This window comes from Gekko japonicus, unplaced genomic scaffold (assembly GCF_001447785.1).
Source record: "Gekko japonicus isolate JY-2015 unplaced genomic scaffold, Gekko_japonicus_V1.1 scaffold318, whole genome shotgun sequence".
NCBI classification, from domain to species: Eukaryota; Metazoa; Chordata; class Lepidosauria; order Squamata; family Gekkonidae; genus Gekko; species Gekko japonicus.
Window position 1 is genome coordinate 283,678 of NW_015167541.1, and position 24,846 is coordinate 308,523.

The 24,846-nt window shown below is 43.6% G+C and overlaps 1 protein-coding gene across 1 annotated transcript in view; it reads right to left on the reverse strand.

Moving 5' to 3' along the window:
• The window catches only part of ARHGEF28 (Rho guanine nucleotide exchange factor 28), a 167,027-nt gene that overhangs the window by 136,798 nt on the left and 5,383 nt on the right, over window positions 1-24,846 (reverse strand). Inside the window, exons 3-4 of the mRNA XM_015413585.1 lie at window positions 3,869-4,052; window positions 1,759-1,939 (exon numbers count right to left, since the gene is read on the reverse strand). Coding sequence (XP_015269071.1) covers window positions 1,759-1,939; window positions 3,869-4,052 — 365 coding nt within the window. The remainder of the gene's footprint in view (window positions 1-1,758; window positions 1,940-3,868; window positions 4,053-24,846) is intronic.

Below are 24,846 nucleotides of genomic sequence, written 5' to 3' on the forward strand. Positions count from 1 at the left end.
CCAGTACCCAAACCCTTCCAGTACTCGAATTTTTAACTGACTTTTAAGGTTTCTACAGGCAGTTTCTAACTACACCAGACCAGGGATCTCTGCACTCTTCAGAGCCTGCTTGACTGGGCAGGGAATTCTCTTTCTAGATCTATCCCCTTTCCTTAGCCCAAAAGGGAGTCTTTGCCTACTTCCCAAACTTCCTTGCCAACTTTCTCCCAGTTCTCTGTCTGTGTTAAACTGCTCTCAGCTAAGGCTGAATTCCGAAACTGTCAGTACTCTACTCTTTTCAGCTAGGGCTGAAATCAGACTGAACTGGGCTGAAATCAGACTCTGCTCAGCTGATGCTAACCAATCAGATCTCTTGGAACAGCCTGTCACTCAAGGCTTTCTGGTTCTCCTTTTGCTGTTTGTACAGCACTTCTAAGCTTTTAAAAAGTGCAGTCTGTCACACCGTGTGTGAATACAATTAGCCCTAAGAATGTAGTTTTTCTACCAGGCACACCTGAGTGAGCCTTACCTTTTGCAACATTTCCTACATGTACATTTCCTGTCTCCAGTGTGATGCTGACTAGGACACTATTTGACAACTAGCTTTATAGCTGCATGCATCATTAGATGCACTGAATATGTGAAAAAATAAGATCAGCATGCATAGACAGAATCACCCAACACACGTACACATAAAATAACCTGTGTACACACACATTTAATTTAATTTAATTTAACATGTGAACAGGGCAAAGCAGGGATCGTGACCAATGGTGGCAGGGGGAGTTTGTGTTAAAATAAATTTGGTTAGTCTTTAGGATGCTGTGGGAGTTTGGTTTAATACTGCTACAACAGGCAAACATGGCCATCCATCTGGAGAAATGACTGACATGAGGTGAAGGCCTTAGCAGTTAATTTGTCCCAGTCCTTTTGACGTCTAGTCTTCAGCAGTTTCAGGAACATCTGTTTATAGTTTTTATTCCACATTCTGAACAACCTCTACTGCTTGTCTGCCCAGGAAATCCTGTTTATTCTGTGTATGATGTACTCCTCTAGACATTTCCTACTAATGCCCTTGAACTGCGCCATAGAAGCCATATTGCTGGGCCAGGCATAGCCCACCTCCTTTTGCCTCAACCATACATGCTGCCCCAAGTACCTAATTGCCCTATAAGTGTGACTGATCTAAATTAAATGGTTTTCTTTTAAGTCTAGGGTTTTTTTGCTTCTATTCTAAACTCCTGAACCAGACAAAGAAACAACAGGAGGAAAGTTTCCCCAATGCAGGATGGAAGAGAAGATGTTTCCAGCAGCAACAGTGAAAGGGAAAGAGGCATCCGCCCCTGTGCTTTTCCTAAACATCCCCCAGAATATTGACACAGGACTTGAGCTGCTGTACAACAGCATCGATACAACTTTAAATAGCTACACCTCCCAGAAACAGGCAGCAGAGCTCAGCAGCTTTACAGCAAGCATAGCAAGAATGATAAATCAGGAGAAATCATATCAAGGGATAGGACTGATTTGTCCTTTAAGTAAAACTGTAAACACAAAACTGTTGTTTGTTGGTTTACATCCTGCTTTCATGTGCTACACACCCCCTGCCAGGAATGAAGCTGCTAGAGTAAGAAATACAACACAGAGAGAACAAAAACTCTATTTTCTGAACATTTTCATCTAAAGAACAGAACAACTTAACTATCACATGAGAATAATAAACAGATGAAAAAATCTCACTGAAAAGATACTGCTCAGTGTTGCAACAGTTTGGGCACTTACCTTGTGAAGAAAAGCTCTGTCCCAGAGGTATTTCCTGAAGAGTTGGATGTCGGATTCTAGTGAATGGTCTGTGGTATGATTAAATGTCAGCATCAGAGATCCTGATGAATGCACAAATTGTAGGACAGCATTCTCGCCAAGCTCCGCTTGTGATATCTCAAATGGATGGCTGACCTGTGCTCTAAAACACACAGTCAGGACATCAGAGGAAGAGTGCAGAGGACAGGGAATCACAAAACAAAAGTATGCAACTCCTCACTTTCACCGAGTTTTACCATTTCAAATTCTAACCTTCCTACTGCAAGGATCTCAGGCAAAAATAGCATGAAATGAAAAGCACAGCTGGAAAAACTGTTTCCCAAGAATCCACAAGTCAAAGTAGGGAGGGAAATCGTATTTTCAAAAGGAATCTAACAGCTACACCTAGTTTTGCCTGTTAGTTGTAAAGAGAAGCAGCCCATTTTATCATGAACATTGCCACATAACAGAAGCCTAACTAAACTGGCAGCTAGCAAGCTTATTAGCATATTGCAGTGCAAAACAGACCATCTCAAGGGAATGTTGCATTGTTTGAATGTTCCAAACAAGCGAGACATTCATAACATGTGTGATAACAGAGTTATTGAGTCATTTCCTCATTTGCATGCATAATTTCACACAAACTGTATGTTATGTAAAGTCATAAACAAAAGGGCAGTAGATTCCAAATTAAAAAAAACCCAATATTTTTAGTAAATTATTTATCTTGATTCTCTTTTGATTGCTTTTCTTTCTCTTCTGGAGACCGTCCTGGCAGTGTATTATGACTATTTAGCAAAAAAGAGCAAATACAAATAGGTGGTGTGATTCAAATGATCTGCCACAATGCAACTCACAAAGCTCAGGTCCATCAACATAAGAGACAGAATATCAAGTGCCTTGAAAGATAAACTGCCTTGTGTGGAACAAACAGGCCACAGAGTTTGGTCAGCAGAGTGGCTGAAGTGCCCCAGACAAGAAAGCTCTTTGAAGGGGAGATCAGAGAGTCCAAAAACTGGGATAAAATAAACCAAGCAAGAAGTGAAAAAGAAGTGGCTGATTTACCAACAGGTTGAGGATACAAAAGGAGAAGAAGAAACCAAGGGAGACAAAGTTAACCAAAAGCAAGTCATACAATTGGAGAATCCAGCTCAACCAGAGAGAAAGTGAGTCAGCGTGGTGGAGGGGTTGATGTCAGACCAGGATCTGGGAGAAACAAGTCTAAGTCTCCATTCTGCCATGGACCTTGCTGGGTGACCTTGGGCCAGTCACAGCCTCACAGCCTAACCTACCTCACAGGGTTGTTGCAAAGATAAAATGGAGGAGAGGAAAATTAAGCCACCTTGAATCCCCACTAGGGGAAAAGGTGGGATATAGATACAGTAAATAAATAATAAAGTCCCAATTTTGCATGACTCTGAATTTCCTGTAGGAATACGTGTGAAAACAGATGTGAACCAATGCTTTTCTCAGATTATATGGATGTTTATCTGTCTCTCTTTTCAGTTTTCTTCTTTGGCTGGCCTGCTATTTTGTGAACAAGATAATCAAAGTTTGTGAACACATCACATTAGATTGTGAACAGGATAGGGACCGATCTCCCCATATTGTTTTATTATACTATTATTTGCATCAAGGCCTTGACATAGGAAGACTTCATAAGAAAAGAGGAGGAAGAGGAGAGCGGCTTGCAATCTCCTTCCCTTCCTCCCCCCACAAAACACACACTGTGAGGTAGGTGGGGCTGTGAGAGCTCTGAGAGAACTGCTCTTGAGAGAACAGCTCTGAGAGAACTGTGACCCAAGGTCACCCAGCTGACTGCATGTGGAGGAGTGGGGAATCAAACCCAGTTCTCCAGATTAGAGTCTGTTGCTCTTAACCACTGCACCAAACTGGTAGTTCAAGTATGAGTATTATTGGGGTATAAGCGAATGATCAGCATATGGTCTTTTGAGATAAACAGCATTCTACTCTTAGAAGGTGATGCTGCTTCAACACCCACAGTGGAGAAATCCAATTAACTAACACAGCACTACAAAAAAAGGGGGGGGGAAGCAGCCATTGGACTGTGCTCTTAAGTCACACTACTTACTTGGTGATTATTTCAACAAGACTGGAGTGTCCATTCTGTAAGGCCAAATCCAAAGGTGTGGACCCATCTTCATTAGGTAGAATGACTGCATCTGTCCCACCCGGGAGAGATAATAGGAACTGCGAAAGCTCAACCAAACCCAGTCTCATTGCAAGATGGAGTAGCGTCTCTTTGTGTTTAGATTCTGAAATACACACATATGTGTGTGTGTGTCAATGTTAGGAATTAACTACATGGTTTTTACTGAATGTATGTGAAGTAATACAAGCAATATTCTCCATCACAGAACCTTTACTAGGCATTTGTTACGAACACTGAACACTCTAGAATACTATATAGCCAGTTAGCACAAATATACACATCAGAAAGCACACTGATAAATGTACATACACAAGCAATACTTAATTCCGAGTATCCCACATAGACCTGGAATCACATATACAAAATCCCAAACCCTATTGCACTCCTGTTCTATTGAAACACTGGAGAATATAAACTGAGGAGAAACACCCATATTTATCCCTCAATTTTCTCCACTCCACTCACTCAGCATGCGCTATTTAATTTATGATGGCTGCAGCCACTTTCATGTCATATCACCAAAGTTGAACTTGCAGTCTATCAGGAAGCACAAACTCCTCCTAGAACCTCCCAGCTCAATGCTTTAAACCAAATGGAGCAACTGCCTATTGCTTGCTCTCTTTGAAGACGTTCAAGTACATCAATAACTTCAGTGTTCCTGCTTCCTTCCCCTTTTCCATTGGTTTACCCTTGCCCTGGAGGCAGAAATGTTACGTATTTTTAACTTGAGAAGACTTCCTCTGAACATGTTTTAGAAGCTCTGTCCTTACAGGAAGCCATGCACCAAGTACAAAGCAGTCCAGAGGCTCCCTCCTCATCGCTCCACATGTTGCCACTGTGAATAAAGGTCAGTGCACATAACCCAGCGAGCTCTGCAGGCACTGCTCATGACAAAATGGTAATCCAGTAGCTCTCCACAAGCGAAGATGAGCAAATTCTGCTACCCACTGCTCTATGGGGGTCAGTTAACATTTCAAAGGAGGCAAACAGTTTTGCCCTGGTTAGCACAGCCCTTCAAAATGCTAACCAGGGATTAAATGTTTTGCAAAAAAAAAATGCCCGATTTAAATTCAGGCTAATGCATACAGAGTCTTTTTTTTTTAAAAGTCAGATCTCCTAGATTGCATCACATCACTGACATGAGAGCCCAGCTAATCTCTCAACAGATAAAACCAACTCTTTATGAGAAACTGTAACACTAACCTGATGCATCTATTTATTTGCAATTGCGCTTGGACTACCCTTTTTGCTCTTCACAACGCATGCGAGTGGTCAGTTTACATATACCCTGTAACACTAGAGCGAGCCACTCACAGAATAATATGGCAGCAATTTCTATGGCCAGTTCAGCTGCAAACTGTACTTTAGATTACAGAAAACCATGTGAGCATACCACCTGGGTGTGGATGTGGGGAGAACAGAGGAAGAAAAAGGCCTTAGTCCTGTATTTTCAGACAGGGAAATGCAGATTGGCATTTAAATGTATGAAACCCATCTAATATTTCCATTATAAAGTAAATGGAAGATTTGTATTCACTTACCGTGAAGCTTCCTTCTCGGTGGTCCAGAGTGGGGCAGACCTTGACTCCTTACTCCTGGGAAAGCACCTTCCCCTTCCGTAGGCAGGGCCAGCAAACTTTGATCCCAGAGGGGAGAGGCTTATCCTCTGATCCCCAGTCATACCGAAAGCCACCTCCGAGCTGCTGTAAATTCACTTAAAAACTAACTCCTTCCCCCTCAGACAACTGGGGAATACCATCACAGCCATGCGCTTAAACAAAGACAAACCTGTATTTTAACCATTAGAGAAAACAAACAACAACAGTCCACCACATCATGTAATCAGCTAGACCATGTTCATGAACAACTGAACCACTGTAAAACCTCATGTCCAACTCCAGGTCCCGAAGGACCGGAAGTCATGTCCATTAAGAGAGGGTGGGTAGGGCTGCCCCACTCTGGACCACTGAGAAGGAAGCTTCACGGTAAGTGAATACAAATCTTCCATTCTCTGGTGGTCCAGGAGTGGGGCAGTCCTTGACTCCTTACTCCTGGGACACAAAAAAGCAGTGCTCCCCCCGCATGGGTCACACGACTTCCGGTGCATACAGGGCCCGAAGTAACACTCTCCTGTCAAATGCTGCTTCTGCCGAAGCTAGTTTGTCAATCCTACAGTGCTTTGTAAAGGAATGCACAAACTTCCATCTCACCACCTTACAAGTGACTTCTAGCAAGGCCCTATATGCTGCTGATGTGACTGCCCCCGTAGAGTGCCCTGTGACCCCTGCTGGAGGTACCAACCCCTACACCTTGTATGCCTGACTGATCCTTATCCACCTGCTCAGGGCAGAACTGGAGACACTCCTGGAGACGCTCTTTCCCAGGGACAACTAACATACACGAACAAGGACTCAGTCTTTCTCAACCCCCGGCCCTGTCCATATAGAAAAATCAAAGCCATTTAGAAAACTCAAACGTCTAGACGATGCCAGACCATCACCATCTCATGGGCAGGGTTTGAAGAAAGGAGGGAAGTACCATATCCTCCGATCTATGGAACCAGAAGGTAACTTTGGGGATGAATGCTGGGGCTGGTCTGAGGACGACCCTGTCATTGCAGAAGGTACATAAATCTGTGTGTACCGACAAAGCTCTCAGCTCCAAACCTACGCTCTGAAAAGATCCCCACTAAGAAATTGTTTACAGAGTAATGTCTTTCATGGGACATGATGCCATTAGTTCAAATGGCTCCTTGCATAGTGCTCATAGCACTGCATTTAAGTTCCATGCGGAGAACCTATGTACCTGTGGTGGATTGAGGAGGGAGGCCCCCCTCAAAAAAATGCCATATGTGCAGGTGATGGGGAAAAGACCTACCTTTCCTAGCCCCTCCAACCGCAGAAAAAGTCGTTACCTGTTGCCTTAGAGAACTAGTACTCAACCCTTTACTCGGACCCTGTTGGAGAACGCCATCCCCAACCTGTGCCCGCTTCGATTCCAACCCCTGCGCTCCGCACCAGTTAGAAGATGTTTGTCAAGATCTGTCATATTTGATCATAGGAGATTTCCTGGATGCCAAGAACGTGGAAACCACCTCTGTCTCCTATCCCAGAGCTGCTCACTGTCTCCTCTCAACCTCCACGCTGCAAGCTGTAGCATGTCCGGTCACAGATGAACGGTCATCTCCTGAGATAGAAGGTCCCGTCTGAGAGGCAGCCGCCATCGATCCCTTCTGGAGATGCTCATGAGGTCCTGGAACCACACCCTCTGTGGCCAGAAGGGCGCTAACAGAATCACATCTTCTCTTTAATCTATCACCTGCTGTACCACTCTGGGAATTAGAGTTAGGAGCGGCAAGGCATAGAGTAGAGTTCTTGGCCATGCTAGGAACAGGGTGTCCATTCCTAGTGCCCCTTTCATGTCTCAACATGAAAGGATCCAGCTCTGCCTTCAGAATCTTCGCTGATCTGTTGGAAGGCGTCCCTCTGTTAACACATTTCTCTTCCTGCCATATGTGTGTCCTTTAAGGACAGCGCATACTCTCTGCCCATTGCATCACTTCCTGGTGTAGCCGTTGGGATTGCGTGTCTCCCTACCTGCTAATACAGACTTTTGCCATCATGTTATCCATTTGAACCAGAACATGACTGCCTACCAGTTGCGTCTGGAGGCGAGCCAGGGTCAACTTTATGGCCCTAAGTTCCAGGAAGTTGATGCTCTTGGATGTTTCCGACTTTGACCAGGTGTCTTGACCATGTGTCCCATGGAATGCGCTCCCCAGTCAAAGAGACTTACATCCATCATGAGCACGGTCCTCTGGGTTCCCTTAGAAGTATCCCTTCTGTGAATCGAGTCGGAACTAGCCACTACTGTAACTCTGTCCACACAGACAGTGGTAACTCTACCTGCTTGACTATCTTTTCGTCTATTTCCTTCTGGTAGCAAAGAAAGAAAGTACTGCAGGGGTCTCGTATGAACTCTAGGCCACGGTAGTAAGTCTTGGCACGACACCATCATGCCCAGTAGACATGCTAGGGTCATCACCTCCAGTGTCTAAATGTTCAGGACCTGATGTAAGAAAAGTGAGAAATTTTACTAACCTCTCCTGGAACAGAAGAACCCTGTCCTGTCTAGTGTCTATCCACACTCCTAAGTGTGTAATTACTTGAGTCGGCTCCAGGGTCCCCTTCTCCCTGTTAATAGCACAACCGTGTCCCTGGAGTACTTGGATTGTAAGGACCAAGTGTAGGCTTGCCTGGTGACTGGACTCTGCCTGGATCAGGATGTCTTCCAAGTAAGGAAAACAGGACCACTCCTCTCAGACTTAGGAAGGCCACTAGTGTCCCCAGGACCTTGGAGAAGATCCGAGGCAAGGACTTGAGTCCAGAGGGCGAGACTCAATATCGGAAATGTTTGCTGTGATATGCAAACCTTAGAAATTTCCTGTGATCATCCTCCAGGTCTATGGAGACCATGAAGTCCCCTGCATGTATGGAGGAAAAAGATGGACCTCAACATCTCCATCTTGAACTTTCATGATTGCACATGTTTGTTGAGCCACTTCAAGTCCGAGATGGCCCCAGTGTTCCCGTTCTCCTTGGAGATCGTAAAGGGATGGAATAAATTCCTAGCGACCTCTCTGTCTCGGGCACCATCTCTATCGCTCCAATGTCCAACAGATGTTAGATGGCCTGTAACATCATCTTGTGATTTTTCCTGGTGATCTTTCCCTTGGGATCTCCAAGAAACGTTGCTTGGAACTCTTTCAAACTCTAGTGCGTAGCCATGGGCCACCGTCTCCAGGAACCACTTGTCCGACACAGTCCGGTGCCACTGCCCAGAGAAAGCTGTATTCTTGCGTCTATATCTTCCATTGTCTTGGCCTAGTTATGCCGAAGTTCCCTTCTTGGGTCCCTTAAAATCTTGTCCGGATTTTCCTGTGAGGGCGAATGACCTATTATCTCTAGACTTGTTATGCCGTTTGACTTTTGTTGTTTATCATCACGACTGAGGTCTCAAAAGGACTGTGGTCTCCTTCTAGATTTCATATCCTTCTTCTTTGACGGTGGCACCTGTGACTTGTCTTTGTCTTTCACCAAGTAACGTTCCAGGCCTGCTCTGAAACGTTTTTAACTCCCTTGAGAGATACCACTGCCACCTTGGCCCTTGTTGCTGCATCTGCATTCCAGTGCCTCAGCCCCATATTTCTCCTGGCAGTCACGCTACATGCCATAGCCCTCGCTGTGTGTTGTATGGCATCCAAAGAGGCTTCTGCCGCAAATGCTATGGCTAGAGCTATCTGTTTTAGCTCATCCTTAAGGCTCTTTGGTATGTCACTGTCTACAGAAGTTAGCTCTGAGGCCCACGGGTAGGCCGCTCGAGCAAACAGGGATCCCGTAGCTGATGTTCTAAGGGAGATGGCAGGCACCTCGAAAAACTCTACACAGCGCTTTTTCAACTCCGTCTTTTTTGGGAGTCCATCAGCGTCCATGAGACATAGAGAAGTAGACACTGATAAGTTAATCAAATCATCCACCATAGGAAGTATGAACTTCTTTGTGGCTCCTGAAATAAGAGAGCAGAGTTTGTTAAACACTGGGTTACCCAGACTTTGGATTGGCTGGGTGTTCCCATTCTGCCATAATGATATTGTAAAATGCCGCAGGAAGTGGCACACCTGCAGTTTTAGTAGTAGTCTTGGGAATGGCTTTGTCAGAACCTACAGGAAAAACCAGGATCCTCCTTGTCTTCCTGTATCTTTGGAGTGTATGTAAGCTCTAGTGCCCTGATGACCTTAGCCCACATTCCAGTATAGAGATTATGAGGAAGAATCTAGATGGAATGACAGGCACCACTTCTCCTCCTGCTCTAATAGCTCGCCTTTTTCTGGCACTAAATCCTCAGAATCTGTAGCGATCTCATATCACTAACAATGGGTGTGCACCCTTTGCTGTGCTTGGGAGGCCTGTATTTCTAGGAGGAGGGCTGCCCTCTGTACTGGGACTCCTGTCTCTTTCAGCAGACAGGTCAGTAGCCAAGGAAGAAGCTGCCTGTTGCCCTAGACCAGTGAATTCTTTCTCATTTCCCCTCTAAGCCAGGAGAGAAATTTGACTGGGCTTCCTCTCCTGAGGGCTCAGTATTTTGGGAGGCTATATTGGTAGTCTGTGAAGGGTTCAGACTCTCTGTGCCTTGGGAGCTAGATGTTCCCGCCTTCTCAGCCATTTTAGAGGAACCTGAAAGTGAAAGTAGCCACCATCACACTCCAAAATGGAGCCCTACCCCACCCTCATCAGCCGAACCTGGTGGGGAAGAAGTAGGCTGTTTATTGTTGCTCCCTTTCCTGGAGGCCCAGCAATAAGGACTGTAAAATGTCCCTGCTAGAAACCTGACCCATGGACCAGAAGCAATTCGTCCTTTTAAAGAACCTCCCATCCAGATACAGAGTAAAGGAGTAAAGGGCAGGGAAAAGGAAACGGGAGGGGGGGTAGTCCCCTTTCTCTCTCCCCCTCCACACCTTGCTAGTTCTCAATGCATACAGTCCTACTGTGGTTCAGCCGACCGGGTAGACTGTGCAGGAGTCGCGTCCCTCCTCGCCATGATCTGGAACAAGGAGGGGGGCTCCGTTCCAATGCCGAAAGGGACAGCGACGGAGTTTCCGCACCACCCTTGGCCGCCTCTCTTGCCTTCACTCTCCCCAGGCTCTTCACTGAGCGTCTGTCCCCAAAACCGCTGCACACTGCCACGGCGAGATGGAGGGGGGAGCGGTTTACCGCCGCCTTCCCAGCGGGGTCCGAGGCGTTCCTCTCAGCGCCGCGACTGCCTGGGGGCCTCCCAGGGCTGCCAGCACCAGATCCATTATAATCCGAGGCCCGCAGCTCTCAAATGTGTTTTAGGGCTGGAAGGTAAGTACCTTCTCCCATTGCCTTCTTTTAAGTCTCCGCTTCTTCTTCTGACCTTCCTGTGTCTTCTGGGATCTTCGTGCTTTTCAGAGCACAGCCAGCACGTCCTGCTCAGAAGGCAGGGCCGGTAAGACTGGGGATCAGAGGATAAGCCCCTCCCCTGTGGGATCAAAGTTTTCCAGCCCTGCCTATGGAAGGGGGAGGTGCTTTCCCAGGAGTAAGGAGTCAAGGACTGCCCCACTCCTGGACCACTGGAGAAGAGATCCTTTCCAATTTACTTTTAAGTAGAATACATATAGATTACCTTGTTAACATTCCTATGTATTTTTGAGGAAATGCTAAAAGGTATTTTAAATCTTACATTCCCTGCCCAGAAATTAATTGTTGCATAAGAAATGCTGAATTGAAGTATTTTTGCCACCTATACAGAGACCAGGAACCCCTCGCATCTATAAACTTTTCAATCTACATCTTCGAGGCTAAAAAGGCTTCCTTAACATCATTTAAAATTATATTTGTAGCATTCAGAAATACTAGAATGCACATTACATCACACTATAAATGCCAAACAACACAAACCCTAGATGTAGCCAAGACATCAGGAACGGTCAAGGCAGTCCACCACCAGCAAACAAGCCATTATGCCCATTCTTCATTCTTTGCACTTCCCAGACTCCCACTTCTTTCAGTGGGTGTCTGGGACCACAATAAATCTAGGATGAGGGCCCTAACTGGGGTCCATTGTCACTACACTGCATTCTCTTCAGAATGCTTCCTTTTTCTTCTTTGTAAGAATTCATTATATTCATTGTTTAGTCTTTACAGAAAACAAAGGGGCTAGTTATTTACTATAGTAAAAAAAAAAATCCATCTCAGTGTTAAGCTGGCCACTCAGTGCTGGTTCCCCTAATGTACTCCCACCATTTTTCTTGATTGTCCTCATTCTACATGGAAGTCTCACCTAAAGAACTTTTCCTGGATTTCTGAGCCAGGAAAGACCAAGCCTGCATCTTTCTTGCTATCCTGCTGTTCAGCATTTACCATGTTCCACCATTGCCAAAGCTAATTCAGGGATACACAGCTAATTTGTGTTACCTAACTAGGACAGACCTTGTGCTCAGGGCTGCCAAGATCACCATGAGCCATTGGACAAATATTTCCCCAAGCTACTGCCCAGATCCAATGCAGACGAGACTTGTCCAAGGCAACCGGGAGGATTTTGCATCCCTGCTCCTTTCTCTTCAGCAGCCCTGCATGTACTTCTTTCTATTAAGTTGTGTCAGTCTGTGGCCTTTTCAGCCTTCCACTTACAAGCATGGCCTGGGGCCCAGGAAGCTGAACAGAAAGGGCAGAGCCTTGTGCAAGCTACTTGGGCTAAGTGCCGAGCTGCACCCCATGCTCCCACACTAAAGCCAGGAACATGCCACAGGCTAAGAGAATCAATTGCACAGTGTAACTTCCAAGGAAGCTGCAGAGGCTACACACACCCCTTTATTAAACTATTACTAGTGGGGCCTGGAGATTTCCCAGAATTATAACTCATCTCCAGACTATTATAGTCTAGAGAAAATGGCTGTTTTAGATGGTATTATACCCTGCTGAGGTCCCTCCCAAGGCTCCACCCCCAACTCTCCAGGAATTTCCCAACTTGGAGTTGGCAACTCTAGATATTACACAATTTGTTAAATACATCTGACTTCACATTTTCATGGAGAAAGATGACCTAAATGTATTTTAATAAATAAAAACATTCAATTTACACACAACAGATCACATGAGAAATAGCCAGTAAGCGCTCTGTAGATCAAGTAATGTCAGGATTATAGCCTAAACTCTTGGTTATTCAGCAGGTCAATTCTAAGTACACTTCCTTGAAATTAAGCCTCACTGAACAGACCCAAGTAGGATTCTGAGTAGACCTGTTCAGGATTGTTCTCCTAGTGTTTGTACCACAGGACCATTCAGATATTTACACATATCTTTGCAGGGCTATAGTGATTAGCATGCCAAACAGAGCATCAAACTCAAAATAACGTGTAGGACAACATGTTGATTTTATTGTGACCACAGACACATTCTGTACTTCCCAGGAGACAAATATAAGAGCAACATTTTTGTGTCCCTAACTTTATTATAGGGAAATGTCTCAACTAATATAAACAAAGTATTTATATCAACGTTTATATTATTTATATGTACCTTTGTTTTCCTTCTGTCTATGTAACTAGCAAATCAAATGCTACCTCGTAAAACAAGAAGGGGAGTCTTGCAAACGGACCTTGCCAACTTCATAAAAGCCATGTGCCAAGGTTAATACAAACACAGAGGTTACAAACACAATGCATGGAAAAAATGAAAGAGCAAATTTTACTCTGATCCACACTGACCACTCAAAAACACTGTTGCTCTGGCATGATGCCATGGACTTGCCAAGTGTGTTATGCCATTGCAAATCAAGTCAAACAAAAGTACAGCTGAGTAGGACTGAATCCTACATACAGAATTTTTGTTGCATACTTCATTAATACAATATAAATCATCACTCAAGCCTGAAATTCCAGCCAACCAGAACACACACTCAGGTTTATGGGTCATCAGGATAAATAAGATGGTTGCATATGTATATTTTTTAAAAACTTCAGGTTAACACAACACAGGTGAATTCGATTACAGCTTTTATTGCCAGGTGGATAGCTGTGTTGGTCTGAAGCAGCAGAACGAAGTTTGTGTCCAGTGGCACCTTTAAGACCAACAAAATTTTATTCAAAGTATAAGCTTTCATGTGCTTGCACACGTAAGCTTATACCTTGAATACCAGTTTGTTGGTCTTAAAGGTGCCACTGAACTCCAACTTTGTTCTGCAGTTTTTATCAGGGATCTTTTTGTAGAAAAAGCCCAGCAGGAACTCATTAGCATAATAGGCCATACCCAACAGCAGGAACTCATTAGCATATTGGGCCACACCCCTGGCAGCACAGCTCATTAGCACATTAGGCCGCACCCACATGTTACCAGAAGTGTGGTTATCCAGCCACACCCACCTTTTGCTTGTTATTCTGTTTACCTTGTTTGTTGTCAAAACCCAGGGCCTTTTTTTGTAGCAGGAACTCCTTTGCATATTAGGCCACACACCCCTAATGTAGCCAATCCTAATGAGTTTCTGCTGTTGGGTGTGGCCTATTATGCTAATGAGTTCCTGCTGGGCGTGGCCAACTTGGGAGCCAGCCGGAACTCCATTCCTGTGCGTTCCTGCCCAAAAATAGCCCTGGTTTTTATTACTGTATTTCTGCCATTCCAGCTGCTAGAGAACCTCTTCCAGAAACCCACTATCCTGACCCCTGTCCTCCATCGTCTCTTGCAAAATGTAGTGTCCCAGATCAGCTCGATATGTAGAATCTACACGCATACAACTGGAACATGCATAGGCTCTACACACCCAAAGCTGACAAATGCAGACGGGGAGAACTTTTTCTCCCTCTTCCAGATTTCTAGAATTAGCAGTTCCTCATACAATGTGTGATTAACTCATGAAACTGATCAATATGGTATGTGGTGATGGCTACTAGCTTCGGAAGTGGACTGGGCAACTTCAGTTGGAGTGGACAGAACAGAGCTAGAGGAACCAGTGTTCTGACTCAGTATATGGTACCTTCACATGAGAAGCCAAGCAGGGTGTACAATGTTACTTCCAGCACAAACCCAATTATCATGTCCACGTCATCCAAAAGCTCCCACTGGGTACCAGTGCTGGGCTAGCAACCCTACTGCAGAGGGAATCCTCCTGAACTGAGAGATCAGGAGATCTGAGCAGGGGAGGGATGTCTCTAGATGAAATCAGTGAGTGTATTCTTTCATAATCTTCAGGAACTTCAGTTGCAGTTCAAAAAGATAATAGGCAAATTTGGGGTGATGCCAGAATTTAAATAACTGTTTCCTTAAAACAAAGGAACCATTTGCACCTAATTAACACTCTTTAACCCTCAATTCTGGGGACAGGCTGCAGTTTTTCAGTGGGGAAGAAAAGGCAGTTTGAAAATGCTCAGGGTCTGCTTTCAAGACAAGGGGGAGGAGAACAGAGTTTAACCATTATAGCCCATTGCCACTCAAGGTTACCAGCCTCAAGGTGTGGCTTGGAGTTCTCCCAGAATTACATTTAACTGCCATACTACAGAGATCAGTTCTCCTGAAAGAAATGGCAGCTTTGGAGGGCAGACTCAGTGGCACCATATGCCGAATAAGCTCCACTCTCCTCTCCAAACTCCACCCTTCCTAGCCACTGCCCCCAAATCTCCAAGATTCTCCTGAGCTGCAATGGGTAGAATTCACAGACCCATGATGGTGGCCAAAAGGAGAGTACTATCAGTCTTTGTATTTTTCAACTAACTTTTCATTTTCATAAGAACAGCTATAGCAGCAAATCTTGTTCCCTCTAGCTCAGGAGTGTCAAACATACAGCTTGGGGGCTAGGACTGGCCTGCCCAGGGCTGTTATCTGGCCCACAAGCAACTGGTGCAAGGGAGGGAAAGCAGGAGTCTTCTCAGGGGCGGGGAAGCTGTGGTTGAAGCTGTCAAGAAACAGAAAGGAAATTGCTAGGGACTATGAAGCTGAGGTAAAATAGTGTAGGGGGAATGGCAGCAAAGCAGAGAAAGAGGACATGGGGTGTTTTTTTCCCTCCTCCAACTGCAATTCAGCAAGGAGTAGAAAAGCCACTGCTTTGGGGGGTGGAGCCAAGCGGCTGGTGCTGCCACCACTGCACGAAACAGCGACCATGAGGAGAGAGCAGGTGTGCGGAGCGGTGGTTTGCTGACAAATGGACGGGTCAGCAGGGGAGAACGGAATAGCTGAGCACGTATATTGGGAGGCAACTGGGCTGTCTTGTGCATGTCTCTCTGAGGGAACAAAGGAAAAAATGGCTTCTGCTGTTGTGAGCCGGGAGGCAAAGTGAGGTGGATGGGGGACAGGGACCTTCCTTCTCCCTCTGCCTGTTCTTAGCCCATGAAGGAAAAGGGATCGTACCCTGACCTGGATAGCCCAGGCAAGCCCGATCTTATCAGATCTTGGAAGCTAAGTTGGGCCAACCCTGGCAAGTATTTGGATGGGAGACCGCCAAAGAATACCAAGGCCAGGAGGCAGAGGCAGGCTATCAAGCCACTTCTCTGAATGTCCTCTATGCCCCGGTAGGAGTCGCCAGAGGTCACCATGACTTCCAGGCACTGACACACACACACAAATGCAAAAATACCACCCCAAAAGGAAAAGGGATCATGGGAGGACAAAAAGCACTCTTTGGAGGTTTCGGAAACAGCCTCTCCATCAGGCCTTCCCCTCAGCCCCACCACGTCTGTGGGAAATGAAGGAGGGATAAGAACTGGGGGTGGGGGATCTAGGAGAGCCAGGTTCAGACCTCCCCCTCCTCCTCACTCAGCCTGGACCACCTCATAGGCTTGTTTTTTGTGGTAGGGATGGGGCAGTAGAGGGGGAATACTGTGTGCCTCCTCAAGATCCTCGGAGGTAGGATGGGGGAAGAGGGGAAAGAGAGAGAGACGGATCATATCAGTACTCGGCTGCTGAGGCTGGGCATATAGGGGGTGCTGAAAAACTACCTTATTTACTTGTAAGGAAGGTGACTCATCTAAAAGTTTTAGATGTATAAAAAGTAACTGATTTGTATGGAAATGTAAGATACCCCCCTTTTATGGTATCCCTTGGAAAAAACTACTCTTGCATATGATTAAATACATTTATTGGGTCTTCTGTGGGTTCCCCAATAAATCATTTGCTTTCGCTCCTAGGAATCAATTGCTTTTGTTTGTATTGTGAGTAAAAATAATATCATTAATTGGGTTTGCCTGTGTCATTTATAAAGTTTACATCTGAGGTAGCTGGCATTACAATAACAAATGAGTTTGACACCTCTGCTCTAGCTACTTAAAGAAGGATTTAGGGGGAAATTCCTCTGCAGTCTTACAATAGACTGAGGCCAAGGTACAAAGGGTTAACCAAAGTTAGCACTGGTTGCCATCATATCCTCTTCAAAATCTCTCTCTCTTACCCAGTGGCTCAGAACCGATGAGAGTCGGGGGGGGGCATAGGGGCATTGTCATTGCAACAGTGTTGCATCACTTCTGGGAGAAAGCCAGAAGTGATGTCATGTCTCTCTAGGAATATGATTCTCTAGGACTCTAGGAATTACCACAGAGTTCCCAGCAACTCCTTGAGAGGCAAGATGTCACTTCTGGGTTTTTCCCACCAGTGGTATAATGCCATTTGGTTTTCTCTCACTGGCTTACAAAGTAGTAGTGGTCAAAGGCAGTTATTGGTGGGTAGTCTCTGTCATAATGGGAAACCCAGCAACCCTAACACTGCCCAAAAGGGTGACATGGAAGCATTAAGAAAGCCCAATGGAGAGAAAAGAAACCTAAATCTGCATGGTATTATAGCTCAATGTATAATGAAAACAAAAAGGGCTGGGTGGGAGAGCTGCTGGTAAGCAAACAATATTTTTTTTTATTTTAGTAACCATTTTAAAAACAAAAATCATTTTTGGAAAACTGGGAGATACCCCCCTTTAAAAAAAAAAAAGTTCTTTAAATCCACTGCCTTACAAAAAAAACCCCAACCCTGGCAGTCTCTTATTATAGAGGCTTGAGATGCTGCAAGGTACTGGGTAGCCAAGCAGAGATTTAGTCACTAGACCTTGTTTTGTACCATTTCTCAAGGCTGGAGCCAACATACACAATTTGAATGATAATATCTAAACTAAAAGCCAGTCTGTTTAACCCATTACATAAATCTTCCTGTTCTTCCTTACACCTGAAGCATTTCCCCAACCAAGAGAATTAAAAACAAATATTTCACAGAAATGACTAAGATCTCCCTAGATGATGGAGCTCATTCATTTCCAGGAAGGAAGTTTAAAAAATCTAGTTTTGTGTCTTGGAGGGAAGACAAGACATCACAACAAGCCAAAAGCCTCCAGCTCTTCCAGGCATCCTCACCTTCCTACTATTGTGCTGATAAGCTTTTTTAAAAAAACAAATCCAGGAACACACTTTAATTTTAAGACTAGTGAGCTCTTAATCCCAGAGACACTGACATTGATTAAAAATTTGTATCAAAGTAAACCTGTACCTAAAGGTTGGCTTATTTGTTTCTGGCTGCCTTGCTCATACCAGACACTGAAGAGGTCATCTCAGCTGCTTGCCAAAAGTCAAACCACAATTTTGCATGCTAGCACTAGAGCCTACATTTGCAAATGCAACAGCATGAAAAATGGCACATTATGTTTTGAGAAGTGACCTATATGTGACATGAAAGAGGAATCTACTCAAACCTTGAAGACTAAGAAATTTATTCCATCATAAACTTTTGTGAGTCAGAACTCAGTTCGTCCAAATGCACTACATTATAAATCCATCCTGCATTATATTCACAACAGAAGACAGGGAATGGTTAAAAAAAAGAAGTTGGTTTAAAACAAGAATCAATCCAAAGACTAATCAGCTCACGCAGCATGGGTGCAACACTCTCCCAACTAGTGTTAGTTAGGCAAAACATCAAACCTAGTGCAGGATGATATGAGATAAGCAGACAATATAGGAAGGCAGAGAAGTATAGCAGAAGAAATTAATGTCTGTAGCAGGTGAATTGAGCCCAGAGCTCTGATTCACAAAAGCTTATGCTGGAATAAATTTTGTTAGTCTTTAAAGTGCCACTGGACTCCTGTTTTATTCTGCTGCTACAAACTAACACCATTACCCACATGGAATTATATAAGATATGTTTGCCAAGAGTAAGTGAAGAGAAAAAGAAAATGCAACCAGCTACAAGCAGCATGGCCTTTATGAAACCAAATCTTCACAGCATACAAATTTTAACTAATACTAAGTAGCCAAAGCAGTGAACATGTGACCTTCAGGGAGCATCCATTTATTTGAGCCGACTTACTTAAATGCAGCTACAGATTGTCTATTTAAAATAATTTGTATTACAGATTTTGGCTGATGAATCCTGAAGGATGGTTTATAAAAAACAAAACAATCCATTTACTATATATCACACATCACAATAAATCAGCTTTAAAACAGAACCATTTTAGGCCAAAATTAACCTATTTTGTGCAGTCATAATTCGAACTAAAGAAAATTAGCCAACACTTTTTCTTAGTGAACCAATAAATTTAATTTTAATCTTTAATAACCAACTAAAGCTGGACACTTCAGTATCACAACTATAAACCACAATCAAACACATAGTTCTCACCAGACTCCTCCTGCAGAGTTGCATCTAAAGCTAGCCAGGTTAATCTAGGACCCAGCCCTATATGATGGCCTTCCAGATCCTCAATAAACAGCAGCAGGCCACAAAAATGGTAGGTTTATCATACACCTTGATAGCTGACCTGACTTTCACAATAGTTTGGACGGTGGACGCCATATTTTGTGACAATCTGATCTAAAGATTGCATCCCCAGAATTTTTGTAAAAGTTAAAGATGTTAAAACTATAGATTTCACTATGCATGATTTGATTGGAACAGTAGCAGAAAAACCTGGAGCTGGTATAATATTTTAAGACAGTTGCACAAATATTAAGTGACTGCCATCTCCAGCTCTTGGGCCCAATATGCTCATGCAGTTCCAGCCTCTAGTTGTACAACTTCTGCTTTGCTTTTCATTTCCACTTAGGGTTGTCAACCTCCAAGTGGTGGCTGGAGATCTCCCACTATTACAACTGATCTCCAGGCAACAGAGATCAGCTCACCTGGAGAAAATGGCTGCTTTGGAAGGTGGACTATGGCATTATACCCCATTGAAGTCCCTCCCCTTGCCAAACCCCACTATGCTCAGGCTCCACCCCCAAAATCTCCAGATATTTCCCAACTGGAAGCTGGCAACCCTATTTCCACTTCAAGATTACTATCCCCACATCATGGTTAGATGGTGGATAATACATCCCTAGCACATTACCTTTTTAGTCTGCCATGTTAGCTCTACTTTTTTAATATAATTTTGATTGTATCCCAATATTGTTATTACATTACAGTTTAGTTCCAAATTTTTGATACTTCTTTTCCCCTACTTTATTCCTCCCCCCCTAAGGTGGCCACCATCATGTTATTCAAATTACATTTTCAACCACGAGCACATTCTTTCCAACTTTTCAAATATACCCCTGTTGGCTTCCCCTTTATAAACCCATTTAAAGTATACCGACCATTTCTTTTTTTATCTCCTTCATTTTTACAACCATGTTAGCTCTACTGACTACGATTCTGGGTTTCACTTCTCATTTTCCCTACACTATTCTATGCTTGTGCTTGTAGCAGCGAAGCCTTGCTAGGAACATGTTCAGGAGTAGAAATAGAAGAGTCCTGTTCAAAAGATTTTGGGTTGGAGCAAATCCTCCCATGAATACAGCAAGTTCACATAAGGGTATGTTTGCCATCTTTCCCTTCTTTCTGCAAATCCTTCAGCATAACCCCCTCAGGCTGTTACTAAGGGTCAGGGGCTCTCCAGAGCAATGTGCACAGGAGGCTGCAGCAATAATACAAAATTGGCCAAAATTACCCATATCAGTCTTGTGCACATGGAGCAAGCTCTGCAGAAGAAAGTAACCCTATCATGATGGGAAAGGAAGGACAGCAAGTTTGAGGGTTAGTATCACGAGGAATGGGATCTAGAGTTAGGAGGAAATGGGAAAGTGTGGGATTGAGGGTCAGAGTTATATGAAGGGAGAGAGAAAGACAGGCAACAGAGATTGGAAGGGGAGGACAGTTCTCTCATGGTTCATTGATCAGCAGTGTTAACATGCATCAGCAAAAACACTGGCAGCACACTTATAATTTTATATTTAGTGTATCATCACCTCCAGGAAAATTTAGTAAGAAAAATACAAATTTGAAAATTAAGATTCATTAGTCATTTTTATTATATTAAGAACCACTGGTAATAATTAACTATAAAGTAAACTAAGCATGAAATGATGCAGAAACTAGAACTGCCTCACAAAATCTGATGATAATCCCTATGGTCTCTAATTTCCCAGCAGCCAGCTATAATTAGAAAGAATAATGACAACACATTAATGAGAACAGGAAATCAATTCAATTTTGGGTAGAAAATTAAGTAAGAGCCAATATTTTCTACTTACTTCCTTAGTTACAGGCTATAATTAATTTTAATATACATTAAAGTCTGGCTAAATCGAATTTTGTTGCACTTTTTAAATATTCTAAACTCTTTCAAAGCATTAGTCATCTTTTGAGACTGGAGGAACTAGTAAATGCTCCTATTTAATTAACCATCAGTGGCAGTCTTCCAAATAACAGTAATTCAAAAGCAACTCTGATCACATGTTAAACTCTTTAAGAGACACGTGTATATAGAAGACTCCCTGTGCCTGTAGTGGTCATGAAATTCTTCTATGGGCCAGCTCTCTCCATGCTTTCCGATCTTGTACTGTTTCTTTGAGTTGTTCCATGCTCAGGCTAGTATCAACATCTACCCACCATGTTCTTTGGCAGCCCGATTTCCTTTTGCCACTAACCAATCTAAGCATAATTGCTTTTTCTAGTGAGTTCTTCCATATGACATGGCTGAAATAAGTCAGTCACAGTTTTATGATTTTTCTCCCAGTGACAGGACTGGCTTTATGTGCTCCAATACTTGCTTGTTTGTCACCTTTGCTGTCCAAGGAATGTGCAGGAGCCTTCTCCAGCACCACAGAGCTCAAATGAGTTGATTTTCCTACTGTCTTTGCTTCTTCATGGTCCAACTTTCACAGCCATAGGTTGCTATGGGGAACACAATAGTGCAGACTAATCTACATTTGGTTGCTAGGCTGGTCACCTTGCTCTTCCATATTTGATTCATGCTCATCATTGCTGTGCAACCCAGTGCAATTCAACGTTTTATTTCTGGACCGCATTTACTGTCTTGGTTGATCTGAGATCCTAAGAAAGGGAATTCTTCCACACAATTGATCTCTTCATCTAACTGTGTTTTTTGACGTTTCTCTTCTTCTTGGTGGTCATGAGGTTGGGGTATTTTTATGTTTAGGAAGAGGCCAAACTTCTCACTTTCCTCTTTGATTTTCCTTATCAGGTATTCCAGGCCTTCTTTAGTTTCCGAGAGGAGGGTTGTGTCATCAGCATATCAAAAATCTTTACCCCCATTTTTTTCTCTTCCAGCTCTAACTTCCCCATGCTTTTTTGGGCATACATCTTGAATAGTAAAGGTGAAAGAATGCAACCTTGTTATACTCCTTTCTCTATCTTGAACCAATCAGGATCTCCATATGGTGTTTGCACAGTGGCTGACTGGTTTGTGTACAATGATTGTATCAATTTGACCAGATGTGCAAATAGTGTGAAATTGACCAATGCAAGTGGGGGAAACAGAAGAGCAAGGGCGGCACAGCTGCTTGTGGGGAATCGGTCTCCCTTTTTTGGTAGTGGCATGAACACATAGTATTTCCAGTCCCATGTCCATGTGTTGGTTTCCTAAATTTTCTGACACAGGGCTCTGATGACTGCAGGTGGTACAGTCCTCAGCAATTTTGCGGAGATGATGTCAACACCTGGAGCCTTGTTGTTTGGTAGTTGGCTCATTGCCCACATGATCTCTTCCTGAAGGATGACTGGTTCTTTCTCAGCTTCCCTTTCCTTGGTATCCTGATGTTCGGCTTCTTTGCTACTAGTGTACAGCTCTTCTGTGTATTCTCGCCATCTGTTTTTGACATCTTGTTGGTTGGACAGTTCTTTTCCTTGCTTGCCTTTACAGGCAGTAAATGGTGCTCAAATCTTTTTGACTTGCATAAATGCAAGCTTGGTGTGGCCCTTTAAGCAGTCCTCTTCTAGCTGTTTGCAATACTCGTCCCATAGAACTTCACTGTCTTTCCTTGCTGCCCTCTGGAAATCTGCATTCAGTCTTCTTGCTTCTTCCGATTTTCCTGCTGCTTTTGTTGCTTTTCTTCGCTCTACTATTTTTATGATTCCATCTGAGAGCCACTTGCACTTTTTCTCTGGCTTCTTGTATGGTATATGTTCAGCTGCTATTTCGACTATCGTTGAATGAATTTCCTGCCACAGTTCATCAGGCGTTTTCTCAGCCGTGTCTGGCTGTTCAAACCTATTTGTTACATCAATTGTGTATGTGGGGGAGATTTCGGTGACGTCAAACTTCTTTAGTGGTGCTGTCCTTCTGATGTTGCATAGTTTGACTCTGATTTTAGACACCAACAATTCATGGTCTGAACCACAGTCAGCACCTGGATATGTCTGGACAGCGAGTACTAAACTGGTCCATCTATGATTGCATAGAATATAGTCAATCTGATTATGGTGTAGTTTGTTTGGAGAGGTCCAAGTGTATAAGCGATGTTTGTGCTTTTTGAACCAAGTATTCATGATTCGAAAGCAGTTTTCTTGGCAAAATTGTACCAAACGATCGCCTGCATCGTTCCTTTCCCCAAGTCCAAATCTACTCTCTTTCCTAATCAATGTTTTAATCGATGTTTTAATGTTTTATATGTATTATAACTCTGTTTTTAATTGTTTTAATTATGTGTATTTGGGGAGGGTGGTTTTTTAATGGTTTAAAAATGTGATTTTATCAATTGTTAGCCACCTTGGTGGTCCATGTGAGGGCAGAAAGGTGGAATACAAATTTTGTAATTATTAATACTACTGATAAACATGATAGGTTGGAAAAAAGAGATTGTTTTCTATACAAGGAGGGCAGGGAAGAGATGACCATAGTACTACAGACCCTTCTGCTACATGGATGGATGCGTGTAAGGAAAATGGGACAACTGCCTATCAATGAAAAATGAGAGAAAATTAGAAAAAGAGAAGGTTACAAAATGGAGCAGCAAGCAGAGGCCAGGCAGAACAGGGTGACCTTGAGAGCATTTGAGACTTATTATTGTTACAGAACAAAAGAGCCCTCCTGAAGTGGTGTGCCAGAGTACAGGAAAACTTTGTCATCATCTAGGGTTACCAACCTCCAGGCGGGGCCTGGAGATCTCCCAGAATTACAGCTGATCTCCAGACTACAGAGATCAGTTCCCCTGGAGAAAAGGGCTGTTTCAGAGGGTGGACTCTATGTCATTATACCCCACTGAGGACTCTCCCCTCCCCAAACTTCATCCCCAAATCCCCACGAATTTCTTAACCCAGAGCTGGCAACCCTTCCATCGGCATCACCTGCATTATGCACATATTGCCTTGAGAATTTAATTGGACTCCCTACCAAAGCACAACTGATCAAGGACTACTCCAGATTTTGCTTTTAGACTTGTGTCATTTTCTCCTCACAATAATACTATAGAGTACAAGGCCACATGGTGGCAAATCATTTGAAAAACAAGTTATAAAAGCGAATTAAAGAGTTGTAACACGGCATGGGGGAAGGGTGGGGTTCCATCATTCATTGCCAGCCACACAACACAATCACAAAAGAATCAAATGAGCTATCCAGGGAGAAAAACAACATCTTACCAGTTGAAAGGTTAAGCATCCTTGTGTTAACACACCAAAAAACACTGAAGAACAATATATTAATGTAAATAAATGAGAAACCACTGTCTTTCACCATATTTTTCAGACACCACTCCCATGTTGGAGTTCATAATAAAACCTGGAACCACACACATTTCACCTGAACTTTATTACAGAAGGCACAGGCTGTGATCCAAAGGCCCCTAATGAGCATCTGAGTGCATATCAGAATCCATACCTTCTCAGCCACCAACAATGCTTTTCCTCATCCTGCATCACTCCAGAGTACTCCAGCATTTCAAAAATGGCTTTCTGGGTAGCGTGAAGCCTTTTGGCAGGAAGGGCGGCTTCAGAAGCCCCAGTACATGCACAGAATCTCTTTGTGCAGCATTTTGGATCCCACCTACATACTATTATGTGCAGCCTGTTCCCAACTTTCACAAGCCCCAGCTTTCTTAAGCTCACTTTAGCCTGCTTCATTTTCATCCAAAGGCAAGG